Source organism: Belonocnema kinseyi, chromosome 2 (assembly GCF_010883055.1).
Source record: "Belonocnema kinseyi isolate 2016_QV_RU_SX_M_011 chromosome 2, B_treatae_v1, whole genome shotgun sequence".
Taxonomy (NCBI): domain Eukaryota; kingdom Metazoa; phylum Arthropoda; class Insecta; order Hymenoptera; family Cynipidae; genus Belonocnema; species Belonocnema kinseyi.
The window spans coordinates 171,479,193-171,500,169 of NC_046658.1; the positions used below are offsets into that span (position 1 = coordinate 171,479,193).

Genomic DNA, 20,977 nt, shown 5'->3' on the forward strand with positions numbered 1-20,977 from the left:
ACAAGATTGTTTAATCATTGACAAAGATTAGCTTTTATGAAAGTCAGAATGATCCTTTACCTTAGGACAGCTGTACACTCGAAGTTATAAATCGCTCATGTTGGAGTCATACAAATTTGACTTAAGAGATTAATTTATGTCTTCAAGACATAGAAACTTGTCTCCAAGACATAAATTGAAGTCTGGCTACATCTCAAAACTAAGACATGCTCAAGTCGACCTTTTTCCACTTCAGCATGTCTTGATTGGGGGCAATTCAAGTCGAACTCAAGTCGAAGCATATTTACTCGGGTACAGGCTCCGTTCAATATGTATCGGCAGACACGCCGAACTCAGTGTATCGATGGAGGAGGAATGTATTATGAATGTTATTAAGTAGTTGTAATGATACCTGCACTAAATTTTGATTTTTGGAACCAGTCTCAATACTCATTGAACGGACCCTGTATGTGACTCTAATTGAGACTCCGGATTCAATAACCACACATAAAATTTTACCGAGCGAAAAGAAAGTCCCCTGGAGGCTTAAAAATAAATTTTCGATATAAAATTTCTAACGGGCATATCCAGACGTGAAAGTTCATTGCGCATCTTTTCTTTCAAAGACAAAAAGTTGTAATTTTTGTAGTTTTAGAAATAAAGCCAAAAAACTGACTTTTTTGAAAAAGTCGATTTTAATCCGTTTTTCACTTCAACTCGTGCTCAGTGCTTCAGTTTTTGAAATTTTGTAATGAAAATTACAGGGAATGTGCTTTAGGATATCCTTCGATTGACACTGAAATGGGAATTCAAAACCGTTGTTTTCAAAAATTATTATTAATTTTCTTCTGATGCTCAGCTCGAATCGAACATTTGTAACTTCCAGCGTTTCGTTTAGCGAGGGAATTTTGAGCAAGATAACAACTCTCGCCGCAAAAATGCGGAGAAAGGCGTAATGAAGTTTTTTAGAAAGTTTTAGATCAAAATATTTGATAGTTTGGGAGTAGTTATGATTTTAGTGAACGTCAGCTCTGGAGTCTTTGAGCGTACTATGTACTCTTGAGACTTTCCATTGTGTCACGTTCTCTCGCTAGTGAGTTGTTGCTTAAAATATGATATTATGCAATTTTTTATTAAAAAACGGTTCAACGAAAATAAGTTAACAAAATATTCATTAATTTTATTTTATTTTCAATGTATTTTTCCGTTTTCTTTAGATTTAAATGTAGGATTCTTTTATGTACACCTAATGTTTACATACATATTCGGCTTAACCTGTAAGCGACCTTGAACTGCATTCTGAGCTGCTAGATTTGCAAATCTATAGTTACTAGAGTTGCAGTTGCAAAGGAAATTGCATTTTTTTTCATTTTTAGTTCTTTTTCTTCCTCCAGTTGAAGTTTCTGGCAAACTCGATGACATTTACTTATTTAATTATTCACTTTCAATATTTAAACATATATTAACTAAGAAATCAAATTCAGTGTTCCTTATCTTTTAAGAGACGTATAAGTTTTCCGAGTTAATCTTAAAAACACTGATGTACAACATCCATTGATCAGTTAAGGACGAACTTATCTGTTTTATTTTTGAAATAGATTTAGCCAATTGCAAAAAAGTGTGTATAGGTTTGTTTTCAAAATGCATGTTCAAGGTCGCTTACAGGTTAAGCCGAATATAGGTGTAAACATTAGGTGTTCATAAGAGAATACTACTTTTAAATCTAAAGAAAACGGAAAAATACATGAAAAATTACATAAAATTCATGAATATGTTGTTAACTTATTTTCGTTTGACTGTTATTCATTGAAAAATTGCATAATATCATATTTTAAGCAACAACTCACTAGCGAGAGAACATGACACTATGGAAAGTCTCAGAGTACATAGTACGCTCAAAGACTCCAGCGCTGACGTTCACTAAAATCATAACTGCTCCTAAACTATCGAATATTTTGATCTGAAACTTTCCAGAAAACTTCATTACACCTTTCTCCACATTTTTGCGTTGAGAGTTATTAGTCTCCTCAAAATTCCCGCGCTAAACGAAACGCTGGAAGTTACAAATGTTCGATTCGCGCTGAGCATCAGAAGAAAATTAATAATAATTTTTGAAAACAACGGCTTTGAATTCCCATTAAATTGTTAATCGAAGGACATCCTGAAGCACATTCCCTGCAATTTTCATAACAAAATTTTAAAAACTGAAGCACTGAGCACGAGTTGAAGTGAAAAACGGATTAAAATCGACTTTTTCAAAAAAGTCAGTTTTTTGGCTTTATTTCGAAAACTACAAAAGCTACAACTTTTCGTTTAGAGGAAAAAAGATGTGCAATAAAATTTACGTCCGCGTATGACCTATAAAAATTTGAAATTGAAAATTTATTTTGAAGCCTGCAGGGGACTTGCTTTTTGCTCGGTAAAATTGTATGTGTGGTTATTGAATCCGGAGTCTCAATTGTAATTGAAATGCCGACAAAAAGTTGAATACTTAAGAAGCAGAAGCAACTTTTTAGCATTAGTTGAAAAGAACATGAATAAAAAAGTAACAAGTCGTTTAAACAATTATGTTTGGAACTTTAATTCATTATTGCCTGACTGAATAAAAATTGGGCAAAGGGTGCAAAAATTGTGAAAAACTTAAACATTCTAGAACTATTATAGCAGAATATTATGTTAAATTAAATTGATTATTGCCTCGCTTTAACTAGAAAATTAAAAATTATTTGAAAAATTCGGGAAAACCGGACTTTCTAAATCTTTACGAAGCGAAAGTCGCTAAAAACAATCAGGAATTGTTCCAATAAATTATTTAAAAATATGCTTATTAGTAGGGAGTCAAATCGCCAACTGCGCATGCGTCAATTGTCTTTTTTCCCAGTGCTCTGAAATCACTTCATTTGCATTCACTGTGAAGGCATGCAAAATCACACTTTTCATGCAAGTGTTGGAAAAAGTTCATTCTTTCACTTATGGTTTTTTTTAATTAATGAAATTTTGGAATTAAAACAATTATGGGACTTATTATGCAGTATTATTCGCTGATAAAATATCTTAATTTCAGAGAAAATAAAGTGACAGGGCGCAGCGAACGTTTTGGATGTCTGGGGGTGAGTATTGTCATAAATGCCGACTAAATAAGTGGAATTTGCCGACTGCGACAATTTATTTTTTAAAAAAATATCTCGTCTGTGGATAGAGATTTTAGGCTGAAATCTAGCTTAAAAGAAGCCTCTCGATTCACCGGTTTCATCTGAAAATATTAACTGCCAATAAAAATTATTAATGACTGAATCAAAAGCGTCGGAATAATAACGATCTTAATGAGTTTCAATACTGAAAAACTCGTATACATGATAATATAATAATATATAATACAATAATACGTTTTCATGATTTTAGGAAGAAAAAATTGTTTGAACAGATAAAAACTACTTATAATTGACCAAATATGTTAAGCAACAAGTTCTACTCTCAGTATTCTTCAACTTTTTATAATTTATTCCGACAGATAAAAAATGTTCACAACTTGAAAAAGTAACGATACTTTTAAGACAAATGATGATTGTTGAAATAATTAAAAATTATTTGAATATTTAATTATATATTTTCATAATTTTGGGAACAGAAAATTGTTTAAGAAATTACTCAATATTTCAAAAAAGAAGTTGTACTCTGAGTCACATTTCATGATTTTTCATGCTCAATCACACCAGTAACGAAAAATCGAATATTTTTTTTTTTTTTTTAATTAGAAGTTTAAACAACATGAATTGTAAAAGCTGCAGTGAGCGGACGTTTTTCAATATTTTTTTAAGGTAAAGTTCAGCTTAAATTCTGTATCCACAGCTGAGATATTAATTTTTTACATTTTTAACTCTACTAATGAAAATAATTATTAAATTGAAGTATTGAAAATTCCCTTATCTTAAACACTTGTTACAGAATATTCATCAATTTTTCCAAATTTTTGGTAACATTTATTTAACATACGGAGGAATTAAAAAGTCGACGTACTGAAAGTTGAGGGTAATCTCTCCTGTTTTGTCACACATTTTCTGTTATTGAAAAGACAAAAAATGTTCTAAGAAAATCAAACTGACATTGTTTTAAAAGTAAAACGTTGAAAAATGTTCCAGTCTTTAGCTCAACTTTCTGCGATTTTTTCTTGCCGAGTAATAAAGCTGCAAAGATTTTTTGCCGACTGATCATAGAAATTCATACTTTTTCCATCTTTCTTATTGAATCTTTATTTGTTTCAAATACAACTGCTTGCGTCAAAATAAATGTGCTGTAGGCCAGGATTGATCAACTATTTTGCTTCAAAATTAATTTTTTTTTGTTCAATTTCACTGGTTTTTATTAGAAAAATTAAAATATTATTCACCGAAGCGGAGGACCTTACTTTTCTGGGTGGGGGCCGAACCATCGAATTATACACTGGAGTCCCGTAGGAAAAGTTCCCTTTATAGACGACAAGGGGGTCCAAGGGGGCGAGAGAGCCACGCTGTTGGTCAGCGGAAAAACTCCACAACAGCGCAGGAGTGTTTGAAAAAAAGCGGACAGTATCCCCGCGGTTAATTCTGTCGTCTGCTTCAGTCATCTCCAGGTCCAGACATGGGTCGGCTTTACACCGACGAGCGGAAGGTTAGTTGCACGCGCGTAGTACTTTTGGGGTAGCGAAACTTTCGCCTCGAAAACAGGGCGGAAGTAGTCTTGCCAACTCATATAATTTAAACAAGCCAGCTGATCGAAACTCTCGACAACGTAGGTCATTAAAATTAAAGTTGGCAACGCTTCCTATACGACAGTTTCAAGACGAAAGTTTTGCTCCGCCCAACAATTCTATGCGCGTGTAGTTAACCTTCCGCTCGTCGATGTAAAGCCGACCAGTAACGAAAATTTCGCAGGACAATCGCTTCAGTTCACTTTCAGTCAATCAGTGTTTAGGTCATGTGTTGCGTAACCAGGTGTAATCAGGCATTACATATAAGTTTTCTGACGAAGTGAAATCCGGTGCCTCAAGGCAGTCTATTTTGCTGAATTCATTTTTTTTACCGGGAAATTTAGAAATTTTTAGAAAAAAATCTGTCTAAGTTCGATTTTAACAGCTTTTAAACTAACAAGTTGAATTTTTATCTTTTTTAATTATGACACTAACCACTTTAAGCTGATATTTTTAATTTTAAGAATTTCAAAATGCAGACTTGAAGTCATGAACAATTAAAAATTAAAAGCGTTTGAAGTGGAGATTTTTTTATGAGAAGCATGGATTTTGTACCATTTATTACTTATTAACATATATAGCAGTTCTGAAAATACTTCCAAAATAATTTTAAATTGGAAAAAATTAAAACAACTTCTAGATTTCTCGAGATTTGGAAATCAAAATTTAGAGCTTTTCAAGGTTCATTGATTCATTCTTGAATTCAGAGCATTGGAAATGATAACGTGGATTTATATTTTTTCAATTGAATTTGAATCTTTGAACTCTATAATTTATGAAAGTTAAAAATTCTAAATTTGCAGATTTTCTCCATTTCATTTAAACTTGTTTAATGGGAAATAGTTTGTTCTTTCAATTTTACACCTGTAAATTTTTGAGAATTCGATTACAAAGCCCAGAAAGACATTTTTAATTGAAATAGATTAATTAAATTTCAGATTCAAACATTTTTAGACACTTATTTTAAATAAAAAGCAAGAATTTAGTAATTAATAAGTCTCTGAAAATTATTAATTCCACAGAACAGTCAATTTAACATCGTCGATCTAAATATATTTCCCGAGATTTCAATTAAAAGAGGTCGTCGATTTGCCGAGTTATATCTTTACATTTTCGCAAGTTGAAATAATAATTTTCTTCTATTTGAATAAAAAAGCTATGAATCAATTAGCATTCTTGGAAAATGAAAAATTTGAAAAGCTTAGGGGCGTGTCGCTCCCCCCCCCCTCGATACGACCCTGGTGACACGTATTTTTCCATTTTAAAAAAAAAATCAATTTCGGCGAAGTTATGGCAATTTGAGTTTAAATAGCGAACTATACCCGCAGCTCGCTTCGCTCGCAGTGTTGAGCGCGCCTGAGGTGCGCAACTATTGGATCTCGCGCTTCGCGCTCGATAATATATTTATCTTGCGCTTCGCGCTCGATCGTTGTACAGAGCCTTTTTAAAACTAAAGCTGAAAGCATCGACAACAGTAATTTGGTCATGGTGAATTCTCTTTTGTTAAACCTCCTTCCGATTTAAACATCACATTCTCATCACGTATCTCGTGCGTATCACGTATCTCCTTATGGGAAATTTTTAATTATATATATTGTTATGCATTTATATATGTGAGAATCTTTTAAATGCTGTGAAATTGTTAAATGAAAAAAATTAATTTTTGGATTTTGCATTATTTTGTATGCTGTCAAAATTTAAATTTTGGATTTTTCAACAAAATTCAACGTTGTTCTGATAATCTGGCAGGGCATTTAGAAGTTCACTGCTTGACTTTTTTTTAAAATGGCTGACTAAAAACTTGACCTTTAGTTTAGGACACTTAACGAGTGTACTAAAGGCCGATCTAATAAAATGATTTTTTTAAAAGTTCTCGTGCTCAGACAGACAGGCATACATGTATACAGAAATACCGACAGACATACAGGCATATTCGGAAAAACCTGTGTTTCGGATGCAGAGGGCCTCAAAACGCGGATCTTTTGATTAAAATGGGGGGGGGGGGGATTTTACACAAATCTCACACCATCTCTGTTGAGAATGTAAAAATGATTTATTTGTAATGAATATCTTTTTGACAGCTCTGTTTTTGGTTTTAATTGTAAAAAATAGCATTAAACACATTAAAAAATTAAATACTTCGAACCACATACACAAGCCAAAAAAGAAATTAAAAGACAAAAGTTTTGATGAGAATGTGCGCATGCAGCAGGCACATTTTTTTACTGTTAATGGTGTTTTTCATATGTAAAGCCAAAAGCGCATCCTGTCAAAAAGTGGTTGATAACAAATTTGTAGATCTTTTTCAAATGCAAAATTTTTTTACCGTATTTGACACAGTTTGGCCGAAAAATGTAATTTTTGGGTTTTTCATTATTTTGTGTGCTTTCAAAATTTTAATTTTTCAAGAAAATTCAAAAAGTTATTATGATAATATTGCAGGACATTTAAAAAGCAACATTTTTCTATTTTGACTTTCTTTATATCGTCCGTTATTTGGCTTAAAATTTTCATTTTCGTGTTTTTTTAGAATTTTGCAAATACTATAACTCTGGTATTTTTTGATTTTATGAAAAAAGTCATTAAATAAATTGTTTGAATTTTTAGATACTATAAATAAACGAATATAGTATTTTTCAATATCAAAAAAAGTTGTTATCGAAAATATTCAAAATGTGCCCACTTTTTGAATTTTTATCAAAAATTGCTGGCTGACAAACTTACCCTTTAATTTAGGACACTTAAGGAGTATATTTAAGGCCAATCTAATAGACTAATTTTCTCAAAAGTTATTTTGGAAAAAGACAGACAGAGAGACACATTCGTAAAAACCTGTTTTTTGGATTAAGTTGGTCTAAAAACGTGGATAATGGACAAAAAAATGGGGGTCGGGTTCAAATTTGACACAAATCTAATACCTTCTGTGATGAGAATGTAAAAAGAAATAAAAATCAGGCCACATAAATCTCTCTAAAATTTAATGCTGAATTTTTCTTTATGAATAATCCAAAAGCGGTTAGGAACTGACAGGTACAAGTTATTTTGAACTTCGTTTTTTTATGCCTGTCTTATTTAAACTAGAATCGGTCAGCTTATATATTGTATAATATTTATTCAAATACAGTTGATTAATAAATTGTTGAATATGCATATTTGTTATTGATTTTGCAATAAATATATTCCATCAGCTTTCAATTAATAGAGAAAACAAAAATAAGTCATAATATCGACATAAAAAATAAAGTCGATTTTTGGATAAAAAGTACTCTGCTGGCCATCTGTGAGAGAGTTGTGTAACTAAGTAAACTAAATCAGACTTACGTAATTGTTTCGAAGGTCATCATGAGTGTGTTCGAGTCCATCATCCAAAACTGCTACCCTTATACCTCGACCAGTTATCCCCCGTTGGTACAAAGGTAAAACATTCAGGTCGAGTTTAGGAAGATTACTACTTGACCTTGTGTCTTGCTAAATCATACGGTAAGGGAAATATTACTAGAGTGGATGGTAAATATCCTTTCATGAAACTTACCATCAAATGGTACTTAGAAAATGTATTTGACTTCCACTAACTTAAATAATTCTCTTCAAATATCGGCTGATCTTTAATTAATTTTATTTTATTTATTAATTTTTAATCATGTTAATTAAGTAACTATGAAATATTTTTAAAAATGGCAATTAAGTAACTATAAAACAAAAAATTGAACTCTTTTGAATTAAAAACGTTCCATATGAAAAAATTTTAGATTAGCTTTAATTTTTTTAAATGAAAATATTTTAAATGGAATGAGAATGAATTAAAATTGTATAATTTTCCTTTTAAGCGGTAAAGATTAAAAAAATATTATTTTGATATAAAGAATTTTAAAAGAATATAATTCCAGATCTAAATTTTGAAAATGTGTCAATATAAAAACTTTCCGAGTAAAATCATTTACAGCTTTTAAAATAATGCAATTTTTAATTTGAAGTGATTAGAATTTAACAATGAGAAATTAAAACTAAATTCAATATTTGTAAGGCTTCTGTTATTATACAATATTGGACTGTTATTACATACAAATAATAATAATTTAAAAACTACCAATTTCACAATTCAAAATGAATAAATTGCATAGTTAGAACGTTAAAAGTTGACACTAAACAATTTAGAATGTTAACATTTAAAACTAATAAAATTAAAATTGTCTATCCAGGCAACATTTCAATGTTTTTCCAAATATTTTATGAAAAACTCCAACAATTGTAAGGTTTTTAAGTTATTTGAAAAGATTTCAAGAAATTTTAAGAGATTTCTAGAGAATCCGAGGCATTTAAAAATATTTTAAGAGTTGTCAAAGTATTTGAGAATATTTAAAGAAATTTCACAGAATTATTAAATTTCAAAAGCGGCTAAACCCTAATTTAATCCTGATGCATTAGTTTTTCATTTAAATGAATATATATATTTATATTTTATTTGTACTTTAGGTATTCGAACTTACATTTTGGACTTATTTTACATTTAAGAGTTAAAAATTAAACCATTCAAAAATTTGTTGAAAAATCAAAAAGTTATTGAATTAGGCACATTAATAAGTAAAAATAATTTCAACAATAATGAATAATTTCACATTTGAAGCGTTTAAAATTTTTATAAATATTAAACGACTTTGGATTAAAAACGTTTTACTTAATGAAGGGTGTGTCAACCCAAGTAACGCTTTTGATACTGAATACTTTAAAATTTAACATTTTTAGAACCAAAACGCTCGAAATAGAAAAATTACATACTCAAACTTTTTAAATATTACAATTTTCTTAGAAAGGAGCAAATGAAATCTTATCGTATACCTAATTCAAAGCTTTCACTAAATTAAAACATTTCATTTGGAATTAAAAATATCGAAATTAAATGATTTTACATTAAAATTTTGAAATTAGGACACTTTTTGAAAAACTTTATAAATTTATTATTTTAAGATTAGAATTTTTAAAATTAGATCACTTAAAATGCAAAGGAATTGAAATTATAATAATTCTAATTCAAAACATTCAAAGTTCAATATATAAAAAATTTAAACTTTTCAATTCGAAACTATTGAAATTTGAAGTTATTAAATTGCATAATATAAAATTTTTCCAAGATCAAAAATAAATTGACGCTCATCAACGAAATAGGTATGCTATAATGCGATTTAAACACGGCGCTTGCAATTGCAGAATATTAGGCTTTTCAATTCGAAATATTGTTTTTCAAAAGTTCAGTTTGCAATTTTTAATATTTTGTAACATTCAAAGAAGATAATGAAATTTGCAATTCCTGCTTCTTAAATCCCGTAACTTTTAGAGCTTCAATTTCAGGAATTATTGCCTTTATTTTTAATTGCTTTTAAATTTATTTCGGAAAAATTAAATTTGAAAAAATTTATTTCCAAATTTCGAACACTGTTAATTGTGATACTATTAAGTATTTCAATTTTGTATTCTGTAATTTTCTAGAATTCAAAAAAACCTTTTTCAGTAAGTTCAAAGTTGAAAGTGCACCATTTAGAATATTTAAGTTTGTAACTATTAAATTTAAAACTGGCTACCGAAGCTTTCAATAATAAAATTTTTTAAAGATTTAATGGTTAAATTCTCCTTAAATTCGCAATATTCGCATTTAAAACTATAAAATTGTGAGATTTGAAATTAAAAAGCTCGTAAATTTGAAAAATGTTGTGGTAAATATTTTTTATTTTAGGCTCGTGAAGCAAAAAAATACTTCGGGTTTTTCAAGGCCTGAAACGTTAAACTGTTTTAAAATTGAGCATTCAAAACAATGTTATTTTAAAATCCAAAAGATGGAAGTTTTGAAATCGATGAATGTATTATCAATATGTATCATCTTATGCACTATGAAGTGGCATTCAAAGTGATTCGCTTTTTAAAAAATTAAATTTTTCTTAACTTTAGATAAAATATTATTTCTCTAAATAAAATTTAATTTTACCTTCACCCTTCAATATCGAAAATTTTTTAATATTATAAACCTTTCAAGTTTAGTCACTTCACAAACGTTGAAATTAAAGCATTCAAAATTTAACAATTTCAAACTTTGTTTAAAAACTAAAGCATTTTAAAATTAGTATATTCGATCTTAAATATGTTAAAAATAATTATTCTTCAAATCGTGCATCACCATTTTGAAAATGCAAATTACTGTTTTGATAAACTAATACTCAGGTTTAATTGAAAAAATTATCAACCAAAATTAACAGTTACGATTAGCGGTCTCCCCTTGTAAAGTACAAATTTAATAAATAGAAAACAACGATCAATATTGAGAAAATGAATTAAATGGTAGATTAATAAAAATAATAATTCTGTTATCAATCACCTTGAGACAAATTTGAAATTAATGCAAAAAAGCTAATTTTATTCTTGCTTTATAGGACCAAATGTGATGAAACTCGTTACCAAATACCATTCTTGATCCCAAAGTTCGTCGTTGAAAAATTTCAGATCTGTTTTTTCATCTGATGTCAGACTATTCATATTTTGTTTCTTATTATCAATTTCTCTCGGGCATAAACCATGGCATTCTGACTGACTGGAATCGAAGGGCAGGCGTTTTTCTCTTATCAAGGGCTTTTCTGATTCTGGGTCGTCCAGAACAACGTAATCCCTCTTATAGCGAATAATAACTTTTTGTTCTTCTGCCCACAATATCTGTGTTAATAAAAATCATGCATGTTGGAAAAGAAATTCAGTCAGATTAGAAAATAATTATTAAGTGAAAAAATCAATAATATTTAAGAACCGGGAACGCCACTATTCACAAGCGGAGCCATGGCAGATTTTTTTTCGTTTTTTCATAAGATTATTTTACCTGTCATAGATGAAATCAGAAATTAGGTAATTAATTACGTCGACAAATTAGAATCAATACTCTGAAATAATGGAAACATTTAAGAAGTTAGTTTATAAACAACTCACATTTGCTGAATAATTTAGAGGCTTATTAGAGTGGGTGATTCCCCTTTTTCTTTGATCCGGATTCTCGTTTTTGTGCCATAAGTATGTATTTTCGAATCCTAGGACCTGAAAAAAAATCATCCATTTTCAATTAAATTTTTGACAAGAATATCAATGCATTTAATTTTAAAAATATCCTTTTTGAAAAATCTTAGTCATCAGATTCTTCATGCACTATTGTTGAAGCCCTGATTCGATTCATACTGCGTCAATATGACTTTTACTGGCTTTTTTCAGTTTGTTCATCCATTAAAAACGATTACAAATTTTTTGCAATATTAATTTCATAAATCAAAATTTTCAAATTTACGATTTTATTCCATGATGAAATTTATCTATTAATTTTTCTAAACAGTATTTATACAAAAGACAATTTTAATTGTAAGAGATTTTTTAATATTTGGAACAAGACAGAAGCTTACAATATTCTAATTTTGATTTTACCGATAAAAAAATAAGTATAGTTAACAAAAAATGTCCGGTAAGGACAATAAGATTTTTGGGAAAATTTCAAAGGATTTAGGTTTTAGTTAAGAAATACTCTCAGTTTCTAAGATTTAAAAATATGTAGAAAGAGAATCTAAAACTTCAAAAAAATTTATTTTTTGTTTTTTACAATTTTTTTATTTTTGCAAATTAATTCTAACAAAAACCTCGGAAAGATTTGAAACAAATTCAAAACAGCATATAAATGATTTTGTAGCAGAATTATGAAATTTTGCACCATTACAAAATTCGAAAAAAACTAGTAAGTTTAAGAGATACTTATAAATTTTGAAATGATACTGAATTAATAAATTTAAAACTATACATTTAAAATTTTTTTAATATTAAGAAACATTTTTAAATATTTTAAAAGCTTTATCAATTTTTTTGATAAGAGTCGGAAACATTGTAAAACAATTTTGTATAATTTTAACAATTTTTTGAAAAGATTTGATTAATTTTAAAAGATATTTAGATGTTTTACAAGGTTTCAAAAGATTTGAAATTAGTAATTTAAATCTTGGGAAGTTTGAAAAAAATTGTAAACAATGTGTAGATTTTTGAAATTTTAAATAAAAAACCTATACAAGAATTTTGAAGGCTTCAAAAGAATGGCTCCACATTTTTTGTAGGATTCCTGATGAATTCTTAGAAGAACAAGCGTTCCTAAAATTTGTACAAAATGTACAGATTTTAATGTAGAATGTTTTAATTTTTCTATATTAATAGTTTAAAAGAAATTCGAATAAGTTTAATAGATATTTAAAAGCTTTTTAAAGATTCCGAAACAATGTAAGACCTGAAAAATTTTGAATTTTTTTAGCAAAATGTAGATATGTAAAGTTTTCGAACAAAGGTTAAAGAAGCTTTCCTAGGAATTTTTATAGATTTCAAGAGAATATAATTTTTTAATATTTCTGGAACAAAATTGATCGAATCTCTTGAAAAGTTATAATATTTTTAATTATTTTTTTAACACAAAATTTAACTGTTGCATGTTTCTTTAAGCATTTATTTCCTTTAGCTAAAAATGCAACTATTTGCTTAAAAATTTCTAAATTTTGTTGAAGCTTTTCCTTTGAACGTAGAAAATTAATCTTCTTGGTGACTAATTCCCCTTTTTAGTTGAAAATTCATTTCTTTGGTTATAAACAAGTTTCTTTCATTAAATAATTTATTTTGTATGTAAGACTTTAAGTGAATTTTATTCCTTTAATTTTTTTTATACAAATGTAATTTATTCCTCTAACTGAAAATTGAATAATTTATTTTTTGTTGAAAATTTTTTGTTTTTTTCCGGTAGAAAATTGATTTATTCTTGTCGAGAATGCATATTTTTGTGTTGTATATTCAACTTTTTTTAAAAAAATTCGTCTTTACGACTTAAAAATTTAACAATTTGGATGAGATTTTTTTTATTTGTTGATTAAAAAATCTTTCTTGGTCAAAAATTCCACTATTTTGTTCAAATTTCTTACTTTTTCATTAAATTTCACAATTTTTTTATTGAAAATCAAAATATTTTCTAGTTGAAATGTCCACCATTACACTTTCTGTAAAGAATTTATTTCTGTAAAAAAGATTGATCAATTTGCTTGAAAAACGCTTTTCAAGCCTAAGGGCAAGACACCCTCCAAAAAATGTTCATTTCCGGTGGAAAAAAATCCGTCAATTTTTTCCGAAATTAAAACTACAAGACATTTCACCGGACACTTTAAAATCTCATTTAATTAGCACAAACACATACAAATACTGCCCAGCAAATATGAACCAAACACATAAAAAAAAATACATTTTTACGTATTATTGTTAATTTTGAGCAATTTCTGCCATATTTTTAATACCAATAATCACTAATGGGAAATTTAAATATCCTCCATTATTTTTTATACAATTTTTTTTCAAAAAAATGTATAAATAATTATACTTTCTGATTTAAATGTAATAGTTAGTCATTGCTTCGAGTTATGTGTTTCTTAAAAAACATTACGTGATTATTGAAACAAATAATTCTTGGTTGTTTTCAATTTTATCTAAAAATTGAGCCAGAAATGTACATTTTTCTATCAAATTGGTTTACCACTTGTGTTAATTTTAATTGAATAATTGCATAAAATTGATAATGTTGAATAATTGCATAATATTAATACATTTAGAAACATCTCCTGATGTTTAAGGAATTTCTATTCCTTTAAACAATTTTTATTTTTGAAAACTTAAAACAAATAACATAAAAAAAACACGCACAATTGTGTTTTGACTTTATAGTGTATAGACATAATACATCAATATTTTTTTTATTTTTGCAACAAGCAAAATTTGTTGAATAATTTTTTGGCCCAAGAATATTTGAAAAATCGTATTTTATGAATTAAACATGATGACGAATGATTTTGAGGAGTAGTAAATTCTGCTAAGACCTTCATGTCATTGTTTGAAAAATTAATGATTGCTTCTTTTTTCTTTCAATTTCCCTCAAATTGAGTAAAAATATCTTACAACTTTTTTTGGTGTACTATTAAATAAATCGTAGGAGTCAAAATAAAATTATAAAAGTATATGTATCAATTAATATTTAATATTTTTACATTATTCATCATTATTATATTATAATATATTAGACATTCTTTAATCAAAGAAGGTTTAATTAAATGAATTTATAAAACTGCTAAATCAAATAAAAATTCTTTAAACAAATAAAATTTTTTTAAACTCTGGTTCATTTTTGAGAAGTTTTGAAAGTGAGCAATAAGTAATTGCTTAAATAATTATATTTTCATAATTCACTACTGCAAAAAATCAAACATATTAAATTTTATTCATAAAATACGAGTATTCATTTTATTTATTGCCTAGAGGGGCAACTTTTCAGAGGCGGAAAAATTTAAAACATTTCGAAATTGCGAATTAAAATGTTTAGTTCTAATTTATTATGAGTATTATTATTAAATAACAAATAAGCGGCATAATAATCATATCCTCTTATCAATATTATTCACCCCTGCTGAAAAACTTATTTAATCGTTCGAAGAAAAGTATGGAGTGGAGGGGGCGGCAATTTCGCAACTGCCTAGGATGCTAAATTGTCTTCATCCGCCACTGAGGTGGATATTTGAATAATCAATTAGTAATTATTTTTATGAAAAAGGATGACCGAAATTCGTGAAAATTAACAATAATACGTAAAAATTTAGTTTCTTCATTTTTCGGTCATATTTGGGGCGGGAAGGGTTTTTTTTAATACAGTTTCCAAGTTTAATCCAAAATTTTCCCATGTTAATTAATTGGGATTTTTAAGTGCGGCTGCCATATTTTAATGTTTGAATTTCAAAAAAAAAAAAAAATACAGATTTAATTTTTCTGATAATGGACACTCTGGGGGGAGGGGGGGTTGTTTTTCCCTCTAGAGTTAAACAAAAATTTTGGAGTGCATTTTCGGACAGCCCTTATTTGTCTATTTTGATTGACCTATATATGTTTAAATTTTGATATTGTTTTTTTTTTTTTTAGAAAAACAGGGGTTTTATGACGTCGCGACGTTTCACCCTTAACAATTCTGTAGGGGACGCTTTTACCAGGAAAACATGAACATAACGGAGTTATTTTTGGTATTGGGTAGAGAGCCTCATTCTAAAGGGTGTAGCGTTACATTTTTATTATGTGAGTGCCCAGTGTGGCTATTGTATGGTATCCAGGTGAAAAGGCGTCGATACCGTGAGGTGGACATGAATGACGCCCTGCCATGCATTCAGCCAGTCCCATGTGGCTCGCCTTTGTCGTACACCTCCTAACACTTTATGGAGTTTCTCTACTTTAATTTACACTCCTGGTAGTATTTAAAAATCAAATTATATCTTCAATAAAATTAAATAATTTTTGAGCTCTAAAAAAGTAAAGACAAGATTTACAACTAAATAACGACATTTATTTTTTAATCTATTTCTATCCATTAAAAAGCGCATGGCGCCATTTTCGATTATTTCTCGAACCATCTCGAAATTAGTTCTTTTCCCAATTTAAAATAAAAAGGCTAAAAACTTTTGGCTTTTGAGAATAGTAAGGTTATACAAATATTATACATACTTAATAATAAAAATAATAACTTTTTTTATAATAATAATAATCAAGGGAACAAAGCTGCCCAGTATTTTGACATTCAAAATCGAATGTGTAAATTTTTTAAAATTTCTAATAAAATAATATTTTTGTTGGAATTTCTAAATGATTCATGAGGATAAAAAAAATGTCTTAAAATTCCTGGTAAAATTTAAACTCATTTTTTTTTAATAAATTAAAAATAAAATTGACCACAATAAAACCACATGAAAACATTTTTAACAAGTTAGAAAAAACGTACATTTGTTAATATTTTGAAATCAAACTTTTGAAGCTTCTGAAAAATTTTGACAGGTTTCACGATAATGAAAAAATGTCTTTAAATTTCTGGGAAAATTTAAACTGATACTTAATTTAATAAAATTAAGTTTAAGAGAAAATTGACAACGATTTCAAAACATATAAATTTATTTTCTAAGATATCGAAATAAAATGTAGAGGATTTTAAAGCTAAATTTTTTTATTATCGTGTTTGCAAAGTTAGAAAAAACGTACATTTTTGAAGATTTTGAAAAACAAATTTTGTCGCTTCTTAATGATTTTAAGAGGTTTCAAGATAAAAAAATTCTTAAAATTCCCGGAAAAATTTTAACTGCCTTTTATTTTTAAAATCCAATTTTTAAAGAATATTGAAAAAGGCTTTAAAACCTTTCGATAGATTTCCAAAATTGTCCAAACAGAATCTAGAAGAACTTTGTTGCATTTAAATGCAATTTTTACATTTTTAGATATTGAAAAATGTTTGTTTAAAATTTGAATAAATTTAAAGGATATTTATAAGTTTTACATATTTCGGAAATTATAAAGTAATTTCAAATTTGAAAAGATGCACAAACATTCGAAACGAAATTTAAATTTTTAAAAGTTTTGACCATATTTTCGAAACTTTTGAAGAAATTTCAAAGGATTCAAGCAAATAAAAAACTTTTCTTGAGATTCCTAAAAAAATTTAAATTCCTGTCACTTAGAAAAAGTGATTTTTCAAGAAAATATAGAAAAGTTTAAAAACATGTTAGAAAATTTCTGCAAATGTCGAAATAAATCTGAAAGATTTAAGACAATTTTGTTAATTTTCAGAGATTTTTCAAAATTTTATGAATAATTCGAATTAATTTAGAAGATATTTATTTTTAAAACTTTCAAAAGTCTTAAATATCTATTTTACGGACTCGTATTTTATCCTTTCTCGGATTAACCTAAAAAATAAATAATAATTCTTAATTTTTATTTGATATTGGAAATCATCTATCCCCTCAAATGACAATTTCCATGAAAATGTTATTCTTTCGTGGCAGACAAACTTTTTTGTTAGTTAAAATTTTAACTTTTATATTGAAAATTAGTCTTTCTGGTAAAAAAATTTATCTGCTTAGGTTAGCAATTTTAATATTTTGTTTAAAATTCATCTATTTCGTTAGAAAATTATATTTTTGTGTTAAAAAATTTAAATTTTTTGTAGAAAATTCTTTTTTTTTCTTTAAATTTATTCTTTTTTGCATAACTATGCATTTGGACATAATTAATTCTTTTCAGTTGAAGATTCAGCTATAAGGTTACAACTTATTCTTTATTTGCAGAAATTCAACTGTTTTTATTTAAGATTCAAATCATAAGGTTCAAATAACATACATACTACCTAATTAATATATTGAAATTATTTTTAAAAAAATGAACAAATGAAAACCCTTTATTGGTTAACAGATAAAGTTTTTCTAAAGTTTTTATTTATGAAACTTATTACACAATACAATTCTCCAGAGTTCAGAAAAATTGGTTAAATTTATTGCAATTTCTTATTAAAGTTTTCTATTAAAATTTTTTAAATTGTTGATCCATCAAATTAAACACTTCTTTCGAGGTTCCTAAAAACAGAAATGCGCGCGCGTAGCGCGTTTTAGCTACTTGTCCAATTATTAAAAAGCGCATGACGCCATTTTCAATTGATACTCGAACCATCTCGAAATTACTTGAAACAATTGAAAATTATTGTTTGTCGGGAAACACTTGTTCCTGATTGGACGAACTCTTAATTTTTTGCCATTTAAAAAAAGAGTCTGCAAACTTTAAATTTATGAAAAATTTAAAGTTATCTGAATAAGATATTTTCAAAAAAAATCAATGAAAAGAGGTTGTAGTTTGAGATACGAAATTTAATTTGATAAAGAGAGATATTTCTGGTTTTAGTCGTGTACAAAACTATGAATTTTTTCCTACTTTTCGTTTCTCTTTATCATGATTAATCATCGTGAAAGCATGACATGTAATATTGAAATTACATTTTTTCAGTGCAAGAAACAGAACAGGAAATCCCAGGAGTTGACCTTATTCTAAATGAAATTTTCACGCAATCTAAAAAAAATTGCTTCGTAATTATATAAAAGTTCCAATGTTTAAAAATGTTAATAAGTTTGTTATAATTGAGCGGAAATGTAAAAAATTAAACTTTTTATAATTACCATGTCAATTAAAAAACCTGGAAATAATGTGAAAAGTTTTCTTGCTTTTTTTTTAAAAAGATAAAGTTTTTTAAAGTTATTTTAACTTTTAAGCGACAATTCAGAATTTCGGAGAAACTATTTAAAAATATTTAAAAGAAATAATAAATTAGATATTTCAGCACCCAAAATATGTATGTTCGTACTAAAATATACTTTTCATTTAATCAATGGAAATATTTAAAAGGATTTTAAAAGATTCATAAAATTTTCATAACAAAATCTCGAAAGAAATAATCGAATAATTTTAAAAGATATTTAGAAGGTTTAAATGTTTTGGAAATGATTCTAATATGATTAAAAAGGTTTCAAAATATTCCAAAAGATTTGTACAAATGTCGAAAAATATTTGGAAGAGTTAGAAGCAATTTATTTAATTTTTTTAAATTAAATTAAATTTTTTTTAAATTTTTGCAAAATACTGTTAGATAAAATAAAAAATTATACTTCTTCGAAAAGTCTAAAATCTTCAAAAATCTTTTTTAATTTTTTCAAGAATCTTGCAGGATTGATATTTCTATAATCTTACAAACAAAAGAACCAATAAAGATCAAAAAGCAAATATTCATTCAAAATTTGTATTTTGTATGCACTATCATTTACCACTTCAAATTTTTATTTGGTTGACTTTATCGTTCCCGACTGAAAAATTTATTTTGATTAAGAATTGAACTTTTTGGTTAAAAATTCCTCTATTTTGTTGCAAATTCGTCTTTTTTGGTTAACAATGCAACTGATTGTAAATTTATATTTTTTGGTGGAGAATTCAGCTACTTGTTAAACATTCATGTTTTTTTGTTAAAGATCTATGACTAATCTTCTTGTTGTAAAATTCAAGTATTTTATTAAAAATTTCCCTTTTTTTCATTAAAAATTCGTCCTTACTTTCAGAAAATAAGTCTTCTTGGTTTAAAATCCAATTATTCGTTGCCAATTTTTTTGTTTAATTCCATTTGGCAAAAGAAAATTGATCTTCTTAGTTAAAAATTCATCTTTTTGGTTTAAAAATCACCTCTTTCATTCGAAAGTTCATATTTTTTAGTGAAAAATGAAACTGTTTATACGAAAATAACAAGTGAATTGAATTTACTCCACTTTTCTCTTTTTTTTACAGAAAATTTTACTTCGAGTTTCTTGTCAAAAGAAAAGAGAATTAGTGCACGCACAGAGCGCACAACGTTCTAGCGAATCTAGTTTTATAAAAAGCAGGAATTAATTTTTATTACAAAAATAAAGAATCTGGAAGTGCAACGATTTACAAATAAAAAAATTGTGATTCCTAATGAGCAACCTTACGTTAAATAAATGGTAACAGGTTGAGGCCATTTGATGAGTGACTCGCATGACCAGATTCCTACCTTACCGAAAATTTTTGTTAATTCCCTAACTTATTTTCACCCGAAGCGCCACATCAAATTGAAAATTTGGGATACAAAAATTAGAAGCACTAAGAAAGGTGGGTCTGTTCCTAAACTTTTATAATGATGAAAAACGTTTTTTTTTTTATAATAATTTTTATTTGCTGTTTTCATTATTATTAAAATTTAGGACCAGCATTAACTTGCTTAGTGCTTCTTGTTTATTATCCCAAATTTTCAACTCGATGTGGCGCTTTGTGTCAAAATAAGTTAGGAAATAAAAAAATGTCTTTATTGCAGGAGTCTAGTGATAATTGTCATGTGGTAAATCAGGTTCAATTCCCCCGGATTTTTGTCCACAAAAATAAAAATGGTGAAAAACTGAATTTGAAGATGCTATAAAATAGTATAACGGACATCCATGAACTATTTTTTAGGGATAATAACAAAAAATTTTATTCTGCTAAATAAAGATTGTATGCATGTGCACTATTTTGAGGTTTGGATCCGTTTTTAGCTGTATGCCATTCCGATACCGTAGGTCTCTGTTGTACCGATGCTGCCGGTAGGCACTTATAAATGATGTATGAAACAAACTATTTTAATAGTCTACAAACAAGGTAAGTTTCGGGAAATTAGTTACTATTTTTCTTCGCTTGTCCCGAGTTTTCGGCCAAAAACATTGCGTAGTTTGGAAGTAAAGCTGTGGAGAATTGTAATACACATAACCTCAAAATACACACACATTAATCAAATTAAGCAAAATCAATTTTTGTTCAATTATTCCACAAAAGAAGAGTTCGAGGAGTCCGTTA

The 20,977-nt window shown here is 27.7% G+C and overlaps 1 protein-coding gene across 1 annotated transcript in view; it reads right to left on the reverse strand.

Moving 5' to 3' along the window:
• Positions 1–20,977, reverse strand: part of LOC117167662 (neuroendocrine convertase 1-like) — a 110,869-nt gene that overhangs the window by 46,786 nt on the left and 43,106 nt on the right. The window contains exons 3-5 of the mRNA XM_033352753.1: positions 11,669–11,773; positions 11,150–11,401; positions 8,027–8,173 (exon numbers count right to left, since the gene is read on the reverse strand). Of these exons, the coding sequence (XP_033208644.1) occupies positions 8,027–8,173; positions 11,150–11,401; positions 11,669–11,773 (504 nt within the window). The remainder of the gene's footprint in view (positions 1–8,026; positions 8,174–11,149; positions 11,402–11,668; positions 11,774–20,977) is intronic.